The sequence below is a fragment of the Dermochelys coriacea genome, chromosome 8 (assembly GCF_009764565.3).
Source record: "Dermochelys coriacea isolate rDerCor1 chromosome 8, rDerCor1.pri.v4, whole genome shotgun sequence".
In the NCBI taxonomy this organism is placed as follows: Eukaryota; Metazoa; Chordata; order Testudines; family Dermochelyidae; genus Dermochelys; species Dermochelys coriacea.
In genome coordinates, this window is record NC_050075.1 from 64,559,175 (window position 1) to 64,579,007 (window position 19,833).

A 19,833-nucleotide genomic window follows, 5' to 3' on the forward strand; every position below is an offset into this window, starting at 1 on the left:
CAGAAAATTATTTTTCTCAGGGGAAGCAAAAAAATCTATGGGGAGACATACATTCTGCACATGCTCAGTGGTGCAGAATTCCCCCAGGAACCATCTTATAAACTGGCTTATAAACCTCATTTACTCCTATTATTGATCACAAAGGCAAGTAAATTAAATGTATTTTTGTATGAAGGGAGGAAAAACCAAACAGTGACAATATAAAAAAAATCACAAAGATAATTATAAAAAATAGTCACTATAACATAAAACAGTATTTTACACTATTCTTTGTTTTATGCTGTAAGAAAACTCAGAAAAACAATACAAAGACAAACGGACATAGAGAGCAAAGGAAAGAGGACAAAGACCATACAGAATGTCAGACCCAGTACACTGCAATGGCCAGAGCCATATTAGGTCATAGGCACTATAGGCCCATTCAAGGGCCCCAGATCTAGAGGCAGATGAGATCAGAAGCTCAGTATTCATTTTAAAAACATCATGTTTCTAGCTCTCATGGACGCATAAAAAAGCTTGAAAATGTGAAACAAGTACAACTGATCCCTGTCAGAGTCTGCTCACAGCCTAAAAACAATATCTCAAAGAGATGGAAACTGCCCCGTTCATTTTAACTCTAAACTCATGCCACCTCAAGGAAGGGCAGGCCCATGGCATAAGGATGGGGGCCCTGGGCACAACATCTGAAGTGTGCCAAGAGCCCTGAATTGCCTTAATTTGGCCCTGGCAATGACACCCATCCGTAAGTATCTCCAGCACTGGACCAGCAGCACACGCAACCATCAACAAGCAGTGGACTGGGAACCCCACTGTGTGATTTACCTATCAGTAGGGACCTAATAAGGAGCTTAGCCTGCAGAACATGAAGAGGTTCTAGTCTGAAGAATGGTAGCAATAGACAAACCAGATATGCATCATATCAACATTCTTTAGTATTTGTGAATTCCTCCTCTGGAAGAAGAGTAGAGAAAGAGGTATTTAAAATGTTGCTGTTTCCTTTCCTCCTTTTGACGGAATACGTTCCTGTGCTTTATAATAGATTTATACTCAGTTTCCACATTCCAGTTTTAATTCCAATAATCACAGCAAAGTAATTTTGGTATTCAAGTGCATCACGCAGAGCAGGCTATACCATCAACATGTTGTACATTGTAAAAAAGAAAAACAAATAAACATGATCACTGCCCTTTTTCAAAGGCAAAATTCTGATGCTATATCTAACAGCACTGGGGTTTTGCAAAATATGGGTTAGTTTTAACAGAGATTCAACCAGTAGAACAAACAGAGTGCCATTTTCAGACAGAAGTTTGCAACCTGAGCTTCTCTTCATAATGGGCTGAATCTAGATACCCCAAACTTTGGAAAAATCTGATTCACATTCAAATTTTGAAGCCCTAAATTCAAGTATGCATGTTGAGATCCAGAGTTTGGTTTAGGCCCATCTCCACTAAGTACAGGGTATTAATATCACCACCTTTCAACAGAGAATCACAAAGTCGTTTACAAAAGCAGGCAATGTGTGTATAAGCAGTTGGCCTGCCTCTCCAATTCAGGAAGGACTGATGTAACACTGACAGACCCCGGTCGTCAGCAGGCAGGATCGAACCTAGGCCCTCTGGAGCTTAGTGCATGAGCCTCTACTGCATGAGCTAAAAGGCAATTGGCTCCTAGTTAAAGCAGACTCATTTAACTCTCTCCGAATGGTCTCACTAAATGCATCCGATGAAGTGAGCTGTAGCTCACGAAAGCTTATGCTCTAATAAATTTGTTAGTCTCTAAGGTGCCACAAGTACTCCTTTTCTTTTTGCGAATACAGACTAACACGGCTGCTACTCTGAAACTAGATGGGACAGAACACCTCACCCAGAAGGTGTGCGGGTTACACTGACACCATACCTAAAATCTGGGTCAGGCTCTTTCACAATGGTTCAGCTTTATTTCTTCATAATAAAACAATTCAATGCAAGTTCCACATATAAACCCCATCTTTTCCCTGAACAAGGATCTTCTGAAGGGGGCTATATATCCCTGAGGCCCTTCATTTTTGGTTTTTGTTTAAAATTTCCCAGGAATTTATAAATGTTTATTTAAAAAAAAATTAAAATAGGTGAAAACTGTAAAAAAACAAAGACAAAAGAGCAGAAGGCAAGGAGATTGGGGTGCCCTGTACTCACAGGAGGGAACAGGCGGAGGGGTGAGGGGATCCTTGTGCTTCCTGTGGGCCTGTCACTGCAGTGGTTGGGTGGTCTCTGCTGCTGCAACGCAGCTTCCTGTCCATCTCACTACCCCATTGCGCAGGTGAGACAGGTGAGGCCACGCTGATGGTCCAGGGTCAGGAGGCAGCTCTGCCCAGCAGGGGAAGTAAACAGGGTCTATTGCCTTGATTTCCGCCCATCTCACTCTGCCACTGTGCAATGGGGAAGCAAGACAGACAGGGAGGCAGGTGATAGGGAAGCAAGATGGGCAGGGACCTGGCTCCCTGCCCCTATTGCTCCCTACACTGCAGCAGCAGCCGCCTACCAGCAGTTACCCTCCTCTATGCAGCAGGGACTCTGCAGGGAGGTACCTGGTTGGGGAGTTCTAGCTCTTGCAAAATCCAGGTAAAAATTTAGTAACCTGAATATTTTTTTCAAAACCAAGGAATTTTTCAGGAAAGTTGGGTAGAAAACAAAAGGGAAGCTCTTCCCTCTTGCCCACAGGTTCACACTTATCAGCTGCTCTCTTGAGAGTCACCCTGCTTCAGTGCCTGTCACAGGAGTCAACCTGCTTTCTGCAGCTCTCCACCCCAACTAAGCCACTTGCTGGCTTTTATCACCACCTTAGCTATCTCCTAGCTCAGATTGCTTATCAGTCACAGTTGAGGCCAGGCCCAGCTTCCCTTAAAGGGCCAGATGCCCTGTAAAAAAATGCCCATTCCAGCAGGACTTTTGTTCTGTGTTTGTACAGCATCTAGCACAGTGGGGTTCTGGTTCATAACTAGGGCTCCTAGACATTACAGTAATACAAATAAGAAATGAAATAATAGTAATATCATAGATAAGGAAAGTATGGCACAGAAAAATCAAGTGCCTTACTCAAGTCAGTGGCAGAGGCAGGAATAAATCCACACCACCTAACTCCCACTGCTTGAGTCCCAGTACAAGACTATGTTGCCTCCCTAAAAACACCCATCACTTCAAGCTTAGTGAAACTCACTCGAAGCTTCCACAGGCATAATATACAGATATACATACTTAACACCTTTTCAAAGTTATTTTTATATATAGCACCTAGGAGGCCTCAGCCAAGACCAAAGTCCCAATGAGCTAGGCAGTATGCAACCTCATAGTAAGACAGAGTCCCTCCCACTCAAAGAGCTTACTAAATTCCTAAAACAGAGTTAACTTCAGAATCTTTGCTTTTTCATTCAATTCCAAAATTCTCTATTTCAAATGTCAATGCAAAGGGGAAAAAGTTTATAGCCAATAATTTAGTGTTAGAGCAGTTGTTTACTTAGAGTGTGCAGACCTAAGCTTCTAACAACGAAAAATCTCTGATTATTTACATCAAAGAATCCTGACTCTTCGTATCAAGGGGTTATCACAAGACAAGGTCTTTTATGCAAGAAGAGACTACTTTATACATTGATCTTCAAGTATAAGTATGCACAAGTTGCTCTTAATATACGTAAGTTCTTTAAGCACTAATTTGCTTTGAAAAAAAATTTAGTTATTTAAAAAAAAAAAAACCCCACCACCACCACCCTTCAGTACTTTGCACTGGCAAAATAGCTTATATAGTAGTCTCTTTTGTGACTTTTAGAATGCAAAAGCATAATTTTATTTATTTTTTGGATTTATATATAAAACTACCTATCCCAACAAAATTCTACAATAGGCACACTTGGACATCACCGGACAACATCAGAGCTGGGAAAGAAAGAAAGAAATTAAAATAACACTTCTGTGAATCAGAGAAGAAACATGGCATTCCACTCTCTTCAGTGGGTGGGGAGACAGAGGGAGATGGCTTATGACTGCAGATAGGATTTGTAAAGCTTAAAATCATCATAAATTGTTATAGTAAAATACATTTTAAGTCCATACCAAAAGTGGAAGAGAGGCCTTTAAAGTTACACTTTAACAGCAAAATATACTGTACTATCAGCGTAACAACTCTCCTCTAAGAATGAAGTCCAACTTAGAGAAGACTATCTTTCTAAGATTGACTGTGCAGTGTGTGGGAGGGGAAAGTATGCTGACACTAGCTGAGAAAAATATGCAGTCAGACTCTTTAATGCTTCTAAACACAGAAGTTTAAAAGCTAGCAAATGAACAGAGTCACCTCAGATATCCAACTTCAGAAAAAAAGCAAGAACTGCTAGGTTTTACATAGGTTGACCCTACTTATATAAGTTTGCTATCTTTGGCTCACACATTTATATTAATATTGATGTACTTAAATACATACTGGCAATCCTATTAAAAATCTGCAAAATAGTTCTTTTCATGGCAAATTAATATTTATGCTTCCTAATCCATCAGGTGTTTTTCTTGTATTCCACTGCCTACAAACTGATCACATATTTATAAATGGACATGGAGTCAACCCTCCCCCAAAGACCTCTTCTCCAAAGTGGAGAATGAGGGCTGGGTACGATAAATAGCTTATCTGGCCTATGTCTCCTCCCAGCTCCCCCACTCCCACCATGACACACATCCAAGAATAATCTTGGCTGTGGGAAGAGCACTGTAGAAAATAAGAGAGCACAGTAGCAATTTTCCATCCCCTCGATTACTCCTGATGAAGAAGAGAGGGTGGGCCCTACAAACTTCCTCCCTTCTCCAAACTCCTGTCAAAGGGAAAGGAAAGGGTGAAAGGGGTCAAGCCACCAATCTGTGTCCTAAAAGGTAAATTGAAAAAAAAAATTCAATTTTTATTTGTATTCCCATAGCACCCACAGACTAAATAAATGAAAATTCAGTAATATAACTATTAACCCACTTTGATGTCATTGGAATTTAAAAAAAATACTCATGAAATCATTATGATTTGTAACCTGCTGACAGCGTTCCTGGTGATGTACATGAGACAAATATTAAGACCACCTCTGGTCTGTATTCTTGAGATTGTTCAATATGGACATCATTCTTTGGTTTTAGAAAATACTGCACAATCTCAGACACAATTCATCGGCTTTTGCCCTCAAAATGTTTGTGTAATACTTCATTAAACAAAGGATTTGTTAACTATCCTCCTAATCTGTTAAGAACAACTGTAAAGGAACCAGGTTACAAGTAAATGCTTTTTTTTTTAAGTCACATTATGTTTGTAAAATTCAATAATGGAAATTAAAACAAACGCTTAAAGGGAAGCGGAACTCACTTTAGATATGGCTATAATTACACTGTCAATAAATTACAGGTAAAGGTACAGGTTTCAGAGTAGCAGCCGTGTTAGTCTGTATTCGCAAAAAGAAAAGGAGTACTCATGGCACCTTAGAGATTAACAAATTTATTTGAGCATAAGCTTTCGTGCGCTTCAGCTCACTTCATCGGATGCATGCAGTGGAAAAGGTACCTTCACTTTAAACTATAGTAACTAATGACTCATATGTATCTCCTAGAACATTAAGTCCTGATATAAATATTCACAGTGACAGATCCACAATTAAGTAACCCTTTTTATTTGTTGCAACTGAAGTGAATTTTCAACATGCCCTTACACTTATGACAACGTTGCAGCAAATATTGTATATTTTGGGTAAACATTTTTACAATAATCACATTCAGCTTACTTATTCTTCTGTAACAAGCCCAAACATGCACACCTAAACTCCATATGCAAAAATGCTTTGTTGCCATTATCTATAGCACTCTGCTACCACAAGCAGCATCACAATACTGTATTCACAATACCACAAGCATCATCATACATTTTAATTAAGGACTAACTATGAAAAAAATCTCAATTCCTCCATATTACTAAAAACATTTTTTAAGAAAACCTAAAGACAAACTTCAAAAACTTGTAAAAGGGACACAAGTTTTAAAAAGCAAACTTGTCATACACCTAAATGCTGGTATCCAATTACAGTAGAAGCAAGAATCATAAAGATTACACAAGTCTAGAGGAGGGATGTACCATATAATACAACTTTAGGCCTGTGTGCAACAGAACATTTTATCCAACATCATATTGGGGCAAACTAAGCCTTAATTTTTTTTTTAAATAAAACACTATGTATTTAATCTTTATTTGAAACACCTATTATGTTTATATTAATAGCCATTTGGTTGAAGTCTTATAATAACCTATACACTCAAGTAATTACACTGCTAAGAAAGTGTTCAAATACATTTTTCAACAGTAAACTTATTTCAAATTCATTGACAGCAGTGGACAAGTGTGTGGCTGCTTTTATTCACCTTTCTGCCATAGACAATTTTTTAAAATGTAGAGATCAGTACTTTTGAAGGTAAATGTCTCTTTAGTACCCTGCCACTTGAAAACCAGCAGTTAAAAATATCCGTATTGCAGAATAATGGGGTATTCTATTGAATGTTTCAAGTATTTTGAAAAAACAAAATTACTACAGATTGCTTGGTGCATTACATTGATCTAACTAGCTTTTTATCAGACTTCAGTCATGCTCTGAAAAGGAACTGAAGAGGAAAACAGTTATCTGATCAGCACATGTTACACCCACAGAGTGTTTGTGGTTAATGAAGAGCTCTGTGCAGCGGGAGGAAGACAACATACCAACAAACAGAGCACACAGACTCCAATCCTGCAAGCAGCTCCATGAACATAGACTCTGGTGCAGAACCCCACTGAAGTCAATGGGGATTTCCACCTGCATTTCACTGCTTGCAGGATTGGGATCTCAGTCTATGTCTACACTTAAACAATACAGCAGCACAGCTGAATTCCTCAGTGTAGCCCCTCACTACAATGATATAGTTAACCAACCTCCCTGAGAGGTGGTAGCTAGATCAACAGTATAGGAAGTATTCTTCCATCAACCTAGAGCTGTCTACAGCAGGGACTAGGTCGGCTTAACTATGTCATTCAGGGATGTGAATTTTTCATAGAATCATAGAAGATTAGGGTTAGAAGAGACCTCAGGAGGTCATCTAGTCCAACCTCCTACTCAAAGCTGGACCAACACCAACTAAATCATCCCAGCCAGGGCTTTGTCACACCTCTGAGCCACGTAGCTGGGTCAATTTAACTTTTTAGTGTAGACGTGACCATAGTGAAACTAACCATTTCACTTAATATTAAAATTCATTTTAATTAGAGATTTGCACAATTTCATTATTTTTGAATGTGTCTTTTCCAAGCAAACATCACTTGGAATAAAGAGTACACAAATCTCCTGGGTTTACTAACATTATTTGTATTTATTATTTGTATTATCGTAGTGCCTAAATCAGTCCGAAATACACTGTGCTAGGTGCTGTACAAACAATGAACAAAAGACAGTCAGCATTTAACACTGTTCAGTGGATCCCAACTGTTTCTTAAGACAGGAAAAGAAACATTTAAGGATATCCTTTGAGGATATAACCTTTGGACACAGCTCCCTACTAAAAGAAGTTATGTTACTGGAATTAATAATGATAAACTAAGTTAGTGAAACAAAGCAATCTATACTATTAAAGCAACTTCTTCTAAAATCGCATACTCCTAGACCTATTTAGGTTTATAGAAGATTTTTGAATGGTTAAAATAGCATATCGTCAGGAGCCTCATGCCCCTAAAGGACCCTGGGCCCCTTTTACCATATCAAACTTAGCATTCAGGGTGAGAGAACGAGGGTGGAAATTTGTTTACTGTCACCTGAACAAGGGTCAACTTGAGTCACATTCTTCTGAAGGAGTGAGAGAAGAATGGTTTAGAGACCATATCTACTAGATATATATATGCTGGAGGTCAAGTTCAAGGAATTTATTTGCTATGCAACAGTTCAAAGCTTATCATGTTCATAGAACTTGTGGCCTGCTGACTTTCCAATTCAAAATAGCATATTTTTATTGCCTATTGTGCTACATTTCAGTAAAATTAATATAGTGAAAAATCTGTTTGTCTTTTATAAGGAAATGATGTGGACAAATAGACAGCTTCAATTAAGCTATGAGCAAACCTCTACACTAAGGTATGGCAGTAAAAGGTGCAGCATATAACCTTCAAATGAAGGAAGGTCTCCAGGGAGAGAGAGAAAGTTAGTTTCAATGTAGCAGCACAGCTATAACTAAAAAACAGCCATGTGCAAGTTACCACTGTGAGGAAGTTTGCAGGACACTGCATGCCACTTCTATCAGAAAGAAGATCAAAAAACACTGGAATATAAGTTAAAAAATAAAAGTCTGAAGACTGACACCATTACTTAGAATAATATAATGAACATACCAGATTCTACAATATTAATGACAGGTTTCAAACTATGCCTTGTTTCTACAAGTGATAACTGAATGTAGAATGCCAGCTGAAAAATGTTTCTTCTACTGCCATATACTTTTTTTTTTAATGTGCCAAATAAGTCAAGGTATGACATGCTGACAGAAATAATCAATCTTGCAGTTTTCTAAGAAATAAAGTAAACATGTCTACTCTATTTACTGCAGAACCATGTTCACACTGCACTTCAAACATGCAAGCAACAGCCTCATTGCTGCTAGTGTGCGCTAGCACTGTTCTCTTGGCCCATGTAGAAAATCATGCTGCACATAAACTGGTCTAATTTTTATGAACGCTGTCTTAACATGCATCTTGAGGGGAGGGGAAATGCCCATCCACAGTGATCAGTTAACATGTGCTAATCGAGCTACCCCTAGTTGATGCTAACACAGAGCATTTTACCTGTGGATGATCTACTAGAGTTTATCTCAATCTGATAAATTTAACATTTAGTTTCAAATGCAATTATATACTGTAAAGTCCTTTCTCGCTTTTCTTAGTTATTGGGCAAAAGCAAGAGTGTTAGCCCTGCTGAAAGTGTAACATGCAATATACTCCAACTTGGCTAAGGCCGTTTTTCTGTGTCTGTATTCTTACATCATCAGAAAATACATTGTCCCCCTAATAAAATAAATACTAGAAGTATTTCCTGAAGTGAAATGATGAAGGTTGAAACAAAGGTCCATAGTAAATCAAATACTGTTATTTTGAGTTTCTCAATTGTACAGTAGACCCTCAGTTTTGAACACCACAAGAATGGTAGTAACTCAACAAAATGCTGTGGTTGTTCTTTCAAAAGTTTACAACGGACATTGACTTAATACAGAGCTCTTAAACTTTACTATGCAGAAGAAAAATGCTGCTTTCCCTTTATTTTTTAGTATTTATGTTTAACACTGTACTGTACTGTATTTGCTTTTTTTTTTTTTTTTTTTTTTTGTATCTCTGTTGCTGCCTGATTGCATACTTCTGGTTCCAAATGAGGTGTGAGGTTGACTGGTCAGTTCATAACTCTGAGTTTCTATTGTATTAATTGAATTAAGTTTTCAATTAATTAGAATAGCATGCATTTGGATTTTATTTATTTAGTGGATTTTCCTCTTGGCTATAGAAGCAATAAATTTTAATCATTCAACTACTCCTCAAAAGCCAATCTCACAGTTTATTTAAATCCCATGACACTGTTTGTGTATTTGCTCAGCTATGACTGAAAAAAAAACACTTTCAAGGTTGTTAGGCCTGTTTCCAAAAAAAAGTTGTTATATTTTAGGGGTTATTTAAAAATGTTCATCTGTCAAAACTCATCTCTGGAGAGTGCTAATTTTAAGTGCAAATTACTGTGTGTCACATCATAAACAAACTGGTACAGGTGTGCAGCATCCTATTTAAAAATACTATCTTATTTATAGTCAGACAGCAGGGATGCGTTAGTTTTTACTTGTTTGTTTGAACGGTAGCACAGCTAACAAAGGGTGGTTAAACCAAATGCAGAAAAACCTAAAAGAGGAGCTCACTCTAGGACAAACTTGAAATGAAAACCTTAAAGATCTATGGGTCAAATTAAGGTCTTTCTCCCTCCTCATTCAACTTCTCCTGCTGCTCACTCATGCAGGGAGATCATAATTCTGTCCTTGTGATACTTCCACAGCAACACTGAGGACAGTGATGTCACAGTTTCAACCATGACTACACTGCAGGATCAAGTACAAGAAGCAGATGGGATGTGAGAAAGTCCCTATTTAAACACAATTCTTTTTCATGGGAAAGAAAGGGGCACAAGCAAAGAAACAGGTGAATGGATGTTGTTTTGATATATTATATATTCAAAACATTATCATAGCATGAAAATCTGTTTAAAGACAAGTCTTCCAATACAGTGTAACTGTCAAATTTGTTAGCCTTATAATAAACTGACCTGGAAAGCTCCCTGTTCAGTAAAACAAACCTGTGCTCAGTTTTTAAAGCTGTGTTAGAGAAATTACACATTCATCTCTTGTTACATGTACAATAATTCCTTAAATAAATCCAGTCTTAATACTCAGATGTATTTATTTGACACACTACTATTGTACTCACAGTAGTGCAGGCAAACACAATGACAGGTCCCTACCCCGAGGCGTTTGTGATCTAATGTGATGCCCAGAGTATGGAAAGATGATAATTATAATATACAGGTAACACCCTAAGAATGGTGATGGGAACTGCACCTCAACCACTAGACCTTTCACTTGTGATGTTTCAGAAGGCTCAATTCTCTCTCCAGTCCTATTCAAGATCAACATGCAGCCACTGGGTGAACTGGTAAGAAAAGAGAGACTTACATGCCAGCAATACATAGATGACACAGCTCTACCATCACCATATATGACCATACCACTCAACATCAAACATCTCATCCAAGCACTGGACTCCGCTCATGGATTAAAAACAGCTGCCTGAAGTTCAACCCATGCAAGACAGAGGTGGGCAGAAGAAAGCACTCTGAAGAGTCTGCAACCAAAGTGCAGTCTCCCTTGGTAGAAGGCGCACACCACATAATTCATCAGTTCAGCTGGGAGTTTTGGGGTGGTTCCTGGATTGCTCATTGATGCTAAGAGCTCACATAGCATCATCCACAAGTGATGCTTTCCAACATCTCTAGCTGTCTAGAAGACTCCATTCCATCATAGTGGATGGTGCCCTGACCTCAATTATTCATATAAATGAATTTTTCATCTCCTATCTGGACTATAGCAATACAATATAGCTGGGCATGAAGCCTTCAGCACATAGGAAATCCCAGCTTGTACAGAACACTGTAGCACATCACCACCTCACTACACAGGCTACTGTGAGCACAACAAACCTGTCCTCGGCTCTTTACGAAAGTTTCCTCATAAAATAGTGAATCAAATTCAAAGTCTGTCTTTCGTTTCCCAGCAATAAGGCTTGGGCCAAGCATATCTAAAAGACCGCCACAACAGGTACAAAAAAACTTGGGACCATACGGGTAAAGCTCATCTGTGCAAGGGATCGAGCTTTCTTAGGGGCTGCTCCGAGACTGTGAAATGAACTCCGTCAGGAACAATGGATAATCAGACCTACCAAACCCTACCAAAAAGCCCCCACTACACTGGACACACAATTCTCCCCCTGGGGAGAGGGACACTGAACCACACAGATGTTAGTCATGTTGCTTGTTGCACCACTTGTTAAATGTTCATATTCTATGGTGATGAGGGTGATATATGAACCTATATGAAATAGAAATCAAAATTTATACTTGGTAAGTACCCATCCGGTTGCTTCCTTTTAAAAAAAAAAAAACATATTAATGTGTGAAGATTTGGGAGTGAGGACAGGAATAGAAGAGTAACCAAAATGTGTTTTGAGAAGATGAGAAGAGCAAAACAGCCTGGCACACAAGGCCATGAGCATACTCCATACATAAGGGGCTCATGAGAAAAGGCACAGTCACTGTAGAAATCAAAGCAAGAGATGACAAGAGCATGGATCAAGCTTCTGGCAGTAGGAATAGAGAAGGGACAGATTTTAAAGATACCAGAAAGGAAGCACCAGACGGATTAATTGGCAGACTATATCTTGTGGAGAAAGAAACTGAATATGACATGAAAGTTGCAAGCCTGGGTGAAGGGGAAGAGGAGTTGAAATGTGGCTGGACATCCAAAAAAAGATGTCAGATAGACAGTCACAAAGCAAAGACAGATCAGGTGTGGAGAGATAGATCTGGGTCTCGTTACCATTCAGGATATGAGACTGGACAGAGCGTTACCAAGGGAGAGAGTATAGCAAAAGAGGAGGAGAATGGGAGATGACCAGAAAGTTGCCACTATGGGAATTGCTAAGAGGAGCAATTAAGAGAGCAAGAAAAGCCAAACCCACAAAGAACCATAAAAGCACTGAAAGCAAGTCAAGGAGCGAGCGTAGCCAACTGTGTGAAGGAAACTGATCAGTCAAGGAAGATAAAAATAAAGAAGTCACCCAAGAACTTGACCAGGAACAGAATATAATATCCTGCCTCGATGAAGGTAATTGCATGAGAGTGAAATGGATGGAAACTACCATGCAGAGAGGATCCAGGAGGAAGTCAGAGTAGGAGCTGCGGCATTGGCAACAGACAATAAATTCAAGAAGCCTGGGTATGAATGGGAGGAAGAATATACACTGGCAGTTAGAGAGGCTGGAAGGGTTAAGGAAAATTATTAGAATAGGGAATACAACAGTGTGCTTGAAAGAAGAGGATGTGATGGAGAATAAGTGAACAAGGAAAAATATGGGAAGCAAGAAAAATCAATAGGAAATAAAGTCAAAGGGGCACACTGATGTCCTAGAAGATGTAAAACTAGTCAAATGCCATCATTCTTGTTGAGTCCCTCATTAGAAATTCCACCCAATTCTAGTCAGCCCTTTAACTTCAACCTGAGAAGTTACATGTTTTCCTACATGCAAGTTGCAACCAAAAGACTTGCTCAGATAACTGATTAGGATTGTGATCTTGTTAGTACGCCTGCAGCACCATATCTCTTTCACCAGTGTGCTTGTAAGTGCTAATACCAATTCAAGTCAGCTCACAATAACATTTGCACCATTCCAAAATTGCTACAGTAAAAGTTATTTTCTGCTACTTAGGTTTTTTCTTTCTTTCTTCTACAGTGATTGTTAAGAGAAAAGCTCCAAAGAGACAAAGGGAGAAATCAAAGCATTCGAGTCCCAGTTCTGAGACATACCACTAAAATGACATGACTTATTAAATCTACATTTTATGGACTGAAAGATTATAGGAATTAAAATGGTATAAGTATGTAACACAAACCACAATATCAACAATAAACTGCTGAAAATGCTTGCCCTTCTATCATCAGAATATTAATAACTGAAAAAATTAATTGGAATAATAGCAGTGAGCACTAACAGAATTTCACACTATCAACACTTCAAAGCATGAGGTGACAAAATAGAGGGTGTGGACTAAATAATTGAATAAGATAATTTCCATCCCTAGTTTTTATAAATAAATGCCAACAGTTGGAGTACATTACCTTCATTTTCAGAAGCCTGGCATTTTACCTTGAGTACCAAATCAAACGTACTTTCTGGATTTTCCCTGGAAATAAAAAACAAGTCAATTGATTAGTCATACATATGTCACAAACCACATATACTGATCTAGATTATCAAGCCTTCTCTACAGTGTCCATAATGTTATATCCTGTCCACTCCATTTGACACTATAAAATGAGAGAGAGAGAATCTCAATTATTTGGATGTTTTGTAAGATTTCAGAAGTCATATTTTTCTTCACAACCTGTACTATATTCATATACTTTTCAAAAAAGAATAGGCAACAGAAACAAGAATTGAGGATAATTAGATGATTATTAAAACAAATCAAAATTCTGTGATTACACTGATAAATCGTAGTCCTATATGTTTGAGAGCTCTTCAATTATTTCACTGTGTCATTACCCCATTTTAAAAAGTCATGTTGAAGTAAATACAATTTTAAACTTGCTGACAGTTCGCTTTACAAAACTGAACTTTACGGATGGAAAAAAATGCTGCTAGTTTCTTTATTATCCATCAGTTTGAAACCAGTATACAGATTGGTCCTCTCTGATAGCCTTTTTCACTTCGCCAGTTTGAACCACTTCTGTTTTTAAATTATGAAGAGAGTGAACCAGGATTAGGCTTCCATCTTAATTCCTGCAAACTGAGCCATTAGCACATTTATCTTTTTTAATATATTTGGTCACCAACTGAAACTTGACAGTCACCATACCATCTCCTTCAGAAGTTACTGCCATTGGCATGTTTAAGGATTGAATCTTGTACACAACAATTCAACCAGTGAGAAAATATTAATCCAGTAATTAATAATTGTATTTGCATATGTTGTCTGATAGCTCATTAGCCAACCCTAGCCTAAATTTAAATAATTATTTGAACCGAACAGCCACATGCGAGTGCCATTATTATACAACATTCTCTGACCAAGAATAAACTCATACATTTCAGTAATTTCTTGATTTATTATGTTAGGTTCAGAAGAAACCCTTAATTTATTTTTACCATTTAAATTTTCATTCTGATGAGCAATCTACCATTTATATTAAAAGCAAATATTATAACTTCCACCATATCAATTATTTATCTAAGTAACCACATAAAGGGCCCAGGTTTGAACTCTTTTCTTGAGTAAAATGCCTACAGAAGTCAGCAGTTTTTCACAAGTAAGGAATTCAACAGTGGGCCCCAGGTTTCTAAAATGATGCATATAAATCTAAAATCTAAAAATTTATAAATCTAAAATGATGCATATATCACAGATTGATAGTTCAATACAAGTTTTTAAAAAAAGTTTTAGAGGGATTTTGGACTGGAAGAAAACTTGCAGAGGTCACCAGTTACTTAATGAGTTTTCTATCATTTATTTTGTCACCAAGTATTGATGATATGCATTTATATTAAGACTGAGATATCGCTCTGCTGAGTAACAATCTCATATCTTCCCACATCATATTCCTTCCCTGCATCACTTTTTAAATTATTCAATTGGAAAATCTTAAAAGGAGGATCCTGAATGAGCTAGTTCTGCTCATATGGAGTTTTTTGTTTTGTTTTTGTCTAAGTTTTGCTCTCAGTTACACTAGTGTAAATCCAGACTACTAGAGATTTACTGGAGTGTAACAGAAAAGAAAATGATCCACTTTTTCTCCCCTCAGCTAGCAAGATCAGAATGAATCTAATTAGAGTTGCACTCGTTTAAATGAGGGCAAAATTGAGAGGTAAGAACCCAGCCTGTAGTGAGAAGAGTGGAATCCCTCTACCATAAAAGGGTTAAATGAAATTTAAACCTAGGTATGTGTTTGCTCTTTTGACTCATTTTCCCCCTTCCTTAAAAAGGGAGTGGAAAATCAGAATGCTGGATTTAACATGTTCATTTCCATTAAAACTGTGTCTCAAATACAGGATTAGGACTTCAGAGCTCAACTTCTTAACTGAATTTATAGTCAATAAGAAAGTGTATGAAGATGTGTTGGCTTCCTTCAGTACACCACCACAAAGTCTGCTTCCACAGGAAAGTTCTAGGTTTACTTCTCCCACACAGAAGGTGTTACTTAGACTTAGAAGTGTCAAGAAATATGTCAAATTAGTCTGATATATGTCAGGCTGGCTTTCATTATAACTATTAAATAGCAGCACACTTATTCATCATAAATATAGATTACTGTCAGTTTACAAAATACAGATTTAACCTCTCATCAATTACTGAATTAAGGAAATCAATGGGACTATTTACAATGGGCAAGGAGCTTCAAACCATCACAAAAAAATTTACTTCATCAAAGTTTGTCAACACATCTGGATTACACTAACATTCTCGAGATAGAATTATTCTCTTAATGTCTTCAAAAACAGTAAGTTTCTTCAATAATCAAATAGAAAGCTGTTGTTAGATTCCTTAGAAGACTGTTTATAAACGACCTCCCTTTTGATGTTACTAGTTTTACACACTATTTTTGTAGCTGTTCCTCAAAACCAGGACTCATTCGCCTGCCATTTTCTCAGATATGACAATCAAGTAAAATAGCTGGAATATGTTTTTAAAAAATCACCATCTATTGGCAATAGATACAAAGAGACAATAAACAGACAAAAAGAAGAAGTGTAAAAGTTGGTTCAGGATTGTTCTTGTAACCCAATTGTTCTAACACCCAAACAAGTCACCGTGGACATTCTTCTGAGAAGTTTAGTAGGTACCAAACCTTAAGGCCGGCACTGTCTTCTATGGGGACTAGTTATGATGTGTATGAGCCCGGAGACAGAAACAACGGCCTGTCAATTGTCCCACTGGTGGGGCACTCCCTCACGGGGTTGATTATTACAAGTCTCTGTGCACCTTTATCTCACGCTCTGGTGATGAAGGATTTAGCAAGTGGGGCTCCCTTTAAGGTGCAGGTAGAACAGTCTCTGATGATTGAAGGGGGGTCATTTGGACAGAGACAGAGCGTGTGTTCTAGTCTCTCCCTGGGAATAAAGGATGCGAAGGCAGAGGGGGGGACAAGCTCTCCCCGTGGGGCGGGCTGCAGGATTCATGGCAGGGCGTCTCCACTGCGGGATGGAGACGTGGGTGGGGAGCCAGCAGCTGTTCACTCTGAGGCGGCCAGTGTCACACCCGCGGGGAAGGGGCGGTTTTGCCCTGGGGGCTCCCGTGACAGCCTCGCTCCCGTCGTGCCGAAGGTCTCTGCCCAGCGCAGAGCCAGGCCCCTGCCCCACACCCCGCCAGGTTGGGGGAGGCTTTGAGGCCTAGTCCCTCCTCCCCTCTCCCTCCAGCGCAGCCCCCACGCCGCCGGCACTCACTTGATCCTGCTGGCCATGGTCACATCTCGGGCCCCGGGCGGCCGCTCCGCGCCCCCCGCGGGGAAACACGTCGCCCGGCCGGCAGGGACAGGAGGGACGCGCCGGCCCCGGGGCAGGGGGGGGGAAGGTTACGGCGGCGGCGGCTGGCGGCGGCCCACGGCTGCTCCGCTCCCCCGGCTCGGGCCGTGAGCGCGGCGGGGAGCGGCGGCACCGCCTCCTCCCAGCCTCAGTTCCTGTTGCCGCGGCGCCGGCACCTTCTGGGAAGCAGGAAGCTCGGCGGTGGCCGGAGCAGCGCCAGTGTCACCTGCGCGGGGCCCGGCCGGCTCCGCGGACAGGCTGCGGGGTGGAGGCTGCCCGCTCCGTGCGCCGGCCTGGGGCCTGCTGCCGCTGCCGCTGCCCGAGGGGCCCGGCCCCAAGCCCGCGCTGCCGGCGCTCGCAGGCACAGGGCAGGGGCCCGGCTCCGCGGCCTGACCCCCGCTGCTGCTCCAAAAGCTCTGACTAGTTGTGTCCCCCCGAGGGGCTGTCCAGTTCCCGTCCAGCACAGCCCTGCACGTTTCCTCTGAGCGCCCCGAGCGGCGCCTGAACTTCTCCTTTCGTTATAATGAACGCTTCCCTAGATTGAGGGGGGGGGGAAAAAAACCCCCAACCCACCCCTGTGCACTGTTCCTCCATCAGGCGTTCAGTGGAGAAAGAAAGACATGCAGACGGCTGACATGGTTGGGGGGCTTTTCACGTCATCGCCCCAAACCCTTCAGGCTGGGTTCTCAGGTTGTTACAGGTTTAAAGGAGTGGAGTCCCCATTTACACACACACCAGATGAAGAGGGAAAGGGAAATAAAATGTTGTGGCACATATTTAAAATATCTCATTACTAAAGCACATTGCAAAATCCTTCCTCCCCCAAAAAGGGGACTTTTTAGAAATGCCTTCATTAATTCAGAGTAAAGCAGAGGGGGCTGCACGACTCTCGATGAAGTGAGCTGTAGCTCACGAAAGCGGACGCTCTAATAAATTTGTTAGTCTCTAAGGTGCCACAAGTACTCCTTTTCTTTTAACCAGAAAGCTGGCTCCCTAGGCCAAAGACTCATCCTATAGGCTTCAGTCATGCATAGCTTTAAGTATATTCCTACCTTTACTCACTGCAAATATTCCCATCGAAAGAGTCTGGTGTCGATGCAACTCTTCACAGCACACAACGTTAAACACGTCTTGTGGTATTTGGTCTTTACAGTTTAGGAAGGCTCAGATCCTGCAAGCAGATCCATGTGTCTGCTCATATGCTTCAGCTTTCAGGATCTAGGCCTTCACACCAGGAAGAGCCTTCAGAGGAAAAGAAGAACAGAAAAGGTATAAACAAGAACCTAATCCTGCAAACAGTTATGCATGCCAGTAGTCCCCTTGAACTCAATGCAGCTACTCACAAAGTTATTCCTGTGTATTTTCAAAATGAGGGCCTTCCTACTTTCTAAGGGACAGATTCCTTTGACTTCAGATGGAGCAGCAAGCATGTAGGTGAAAGCAGAATTTGAATCAGTCTTTTGTTGGGCTATAGATAGCCCTTCCATAAACAGGTGCAACTGGCATTTGCTTCCATGGGAGATCTTATGCCAGAGATGAATTTGGTCCATTCTGTTTACAAATAGTGCAGTTATTTTGGCAACAGTCATGTCATCTCCACTTTATACCATCACAGATGCACATCGGATGTTTCTATTGAATATATTTAGGCACTTTTACCTAACAGTTTTATTACCACTATGTATAGGTTAGTTCTATAGTGGAAAAAGTAATGGTTTTAAGATTATTTTAAAGTTAAGATTTTTATTTTAGCCTATAATGCTGTTAGGTCAGCTTTGTTTTGTATTGTGTCTTAAACAAACTACCCCGAAATTCTTAACAAGTAATCCAAAGGAAGAAATTATAAAATAAATCACCAATCCTGCAAACACTTATACACAAATAACTTTATGGACGGTAGTAGTCCCATTGAGGTTTGGTATGGGATAAAAATAAAAAGCTGGCCCTAAGAATGCACCAAGTCCCATTCGCATAAGGTGGTCTGTGCAGCAAAATTCCCACCAATACCAAATTTCCTTTACCTCATAATATAATCGCAATGAAAAATGCATAAAGCAGAAATTTTACAATACTGGGCCAAATAAAAAATGTTGTTCACTGCTCCCTCTGAAATCAATCATAATATCAGCACTTGATGAGTGGAATACATTCAAGCCAATGATCTATTAAACACATAAAACAGCACTAGTACATTACTGAAGTTGAAGAATCAAGTACTCAAAGAAGTCAAAAATGATAAGCCACCGTTTTCCTGCTGCGACATTAACTTGGCCATGTTGCACATCCTATTCACCGTATGGTATATAAATTAATAATAAAACATATACAATGTGCATTAAAACCAATTTGATGTTGAAGCAGAATCATTAGCTTTTGGATTTTCTTGACTTTTGAGTGCTTACTTTGTCAAATTTTATGATGCATTAAGTTGTAGATGTAGTTACAGAAGCACTGAGCACATGCAACTCCCACTCCCACTGCAGTCAATGGGAGCTGTGGGGAGTTCAGGATCTCTATAAACCCAGACCATCTTTTTTTTTTTAATAAAAAATAAATTAATTGATTTTGTGGTAATTGAGGCTCCTAAGAGGAGCACTGAAACCTGCTACCCTTAACTGACCAGCTATTTAAACTGGACTCCTCTTGGGGATTGAATGGGGGAAGTGGGGAAAGTCGTCCAAGTTCTGGCCACAAAATAAGCAGTAGGCTGTCCAGGTACTCAGAAGGCCTCATTTGGAATATGTGCACAGTACTAGTCACTTCATCTATAAAAATATATATATATATCTTATGAGACATTACAGACTTTCGGTCATCTCTTAGGGCTAAATACTAGTCTCATTGGAAGTTTTGCTATTGATTTCACTGAGACTAGCATTTATTTCAATTTCTCTGTCACTATTCCAAGTTGTAAATGCAGTACAATTACAATATGACAGTTCCTATTCAAAA

General features: G+C 39.8%; 1 protein-coding gene across 5 annotated transcripts in view; it reads right to left on the reverse strand.

Annotated features, from left to right (window-relative positions):
- The window catches only part of DENND1B (DENN domain containing 1B), a 253,940-nt gene extending 236,565 nt beyond the window's left edge, over positions 1-17,375 (reverse strand). For all 5 annotated transcript variants that reach the window (XM_043520155.1, XM_038413141.2, XM_043520157.1 and 2 more), the window contains exons 1-2: positions 16,804-17,375; positions 13,482-13,546 (exon numbers count right to left, since the gene is read on the reverse strand). In XM_043520155.1, the coding sequence (XP_043376090.1) occupies positions 13,482-13,546; positions 16,804-16,820 (82 nt within the window). In that variant the 5' untranslated portion in view covers positions 16,821-17,375. The remainder of the gene's footprint in view (positions 1-13,481; positions 13,547-16,803) is intronic.
- Between the last annotated feature and the right edge of the window lie 2,458 nt (positions 17,376-19,833).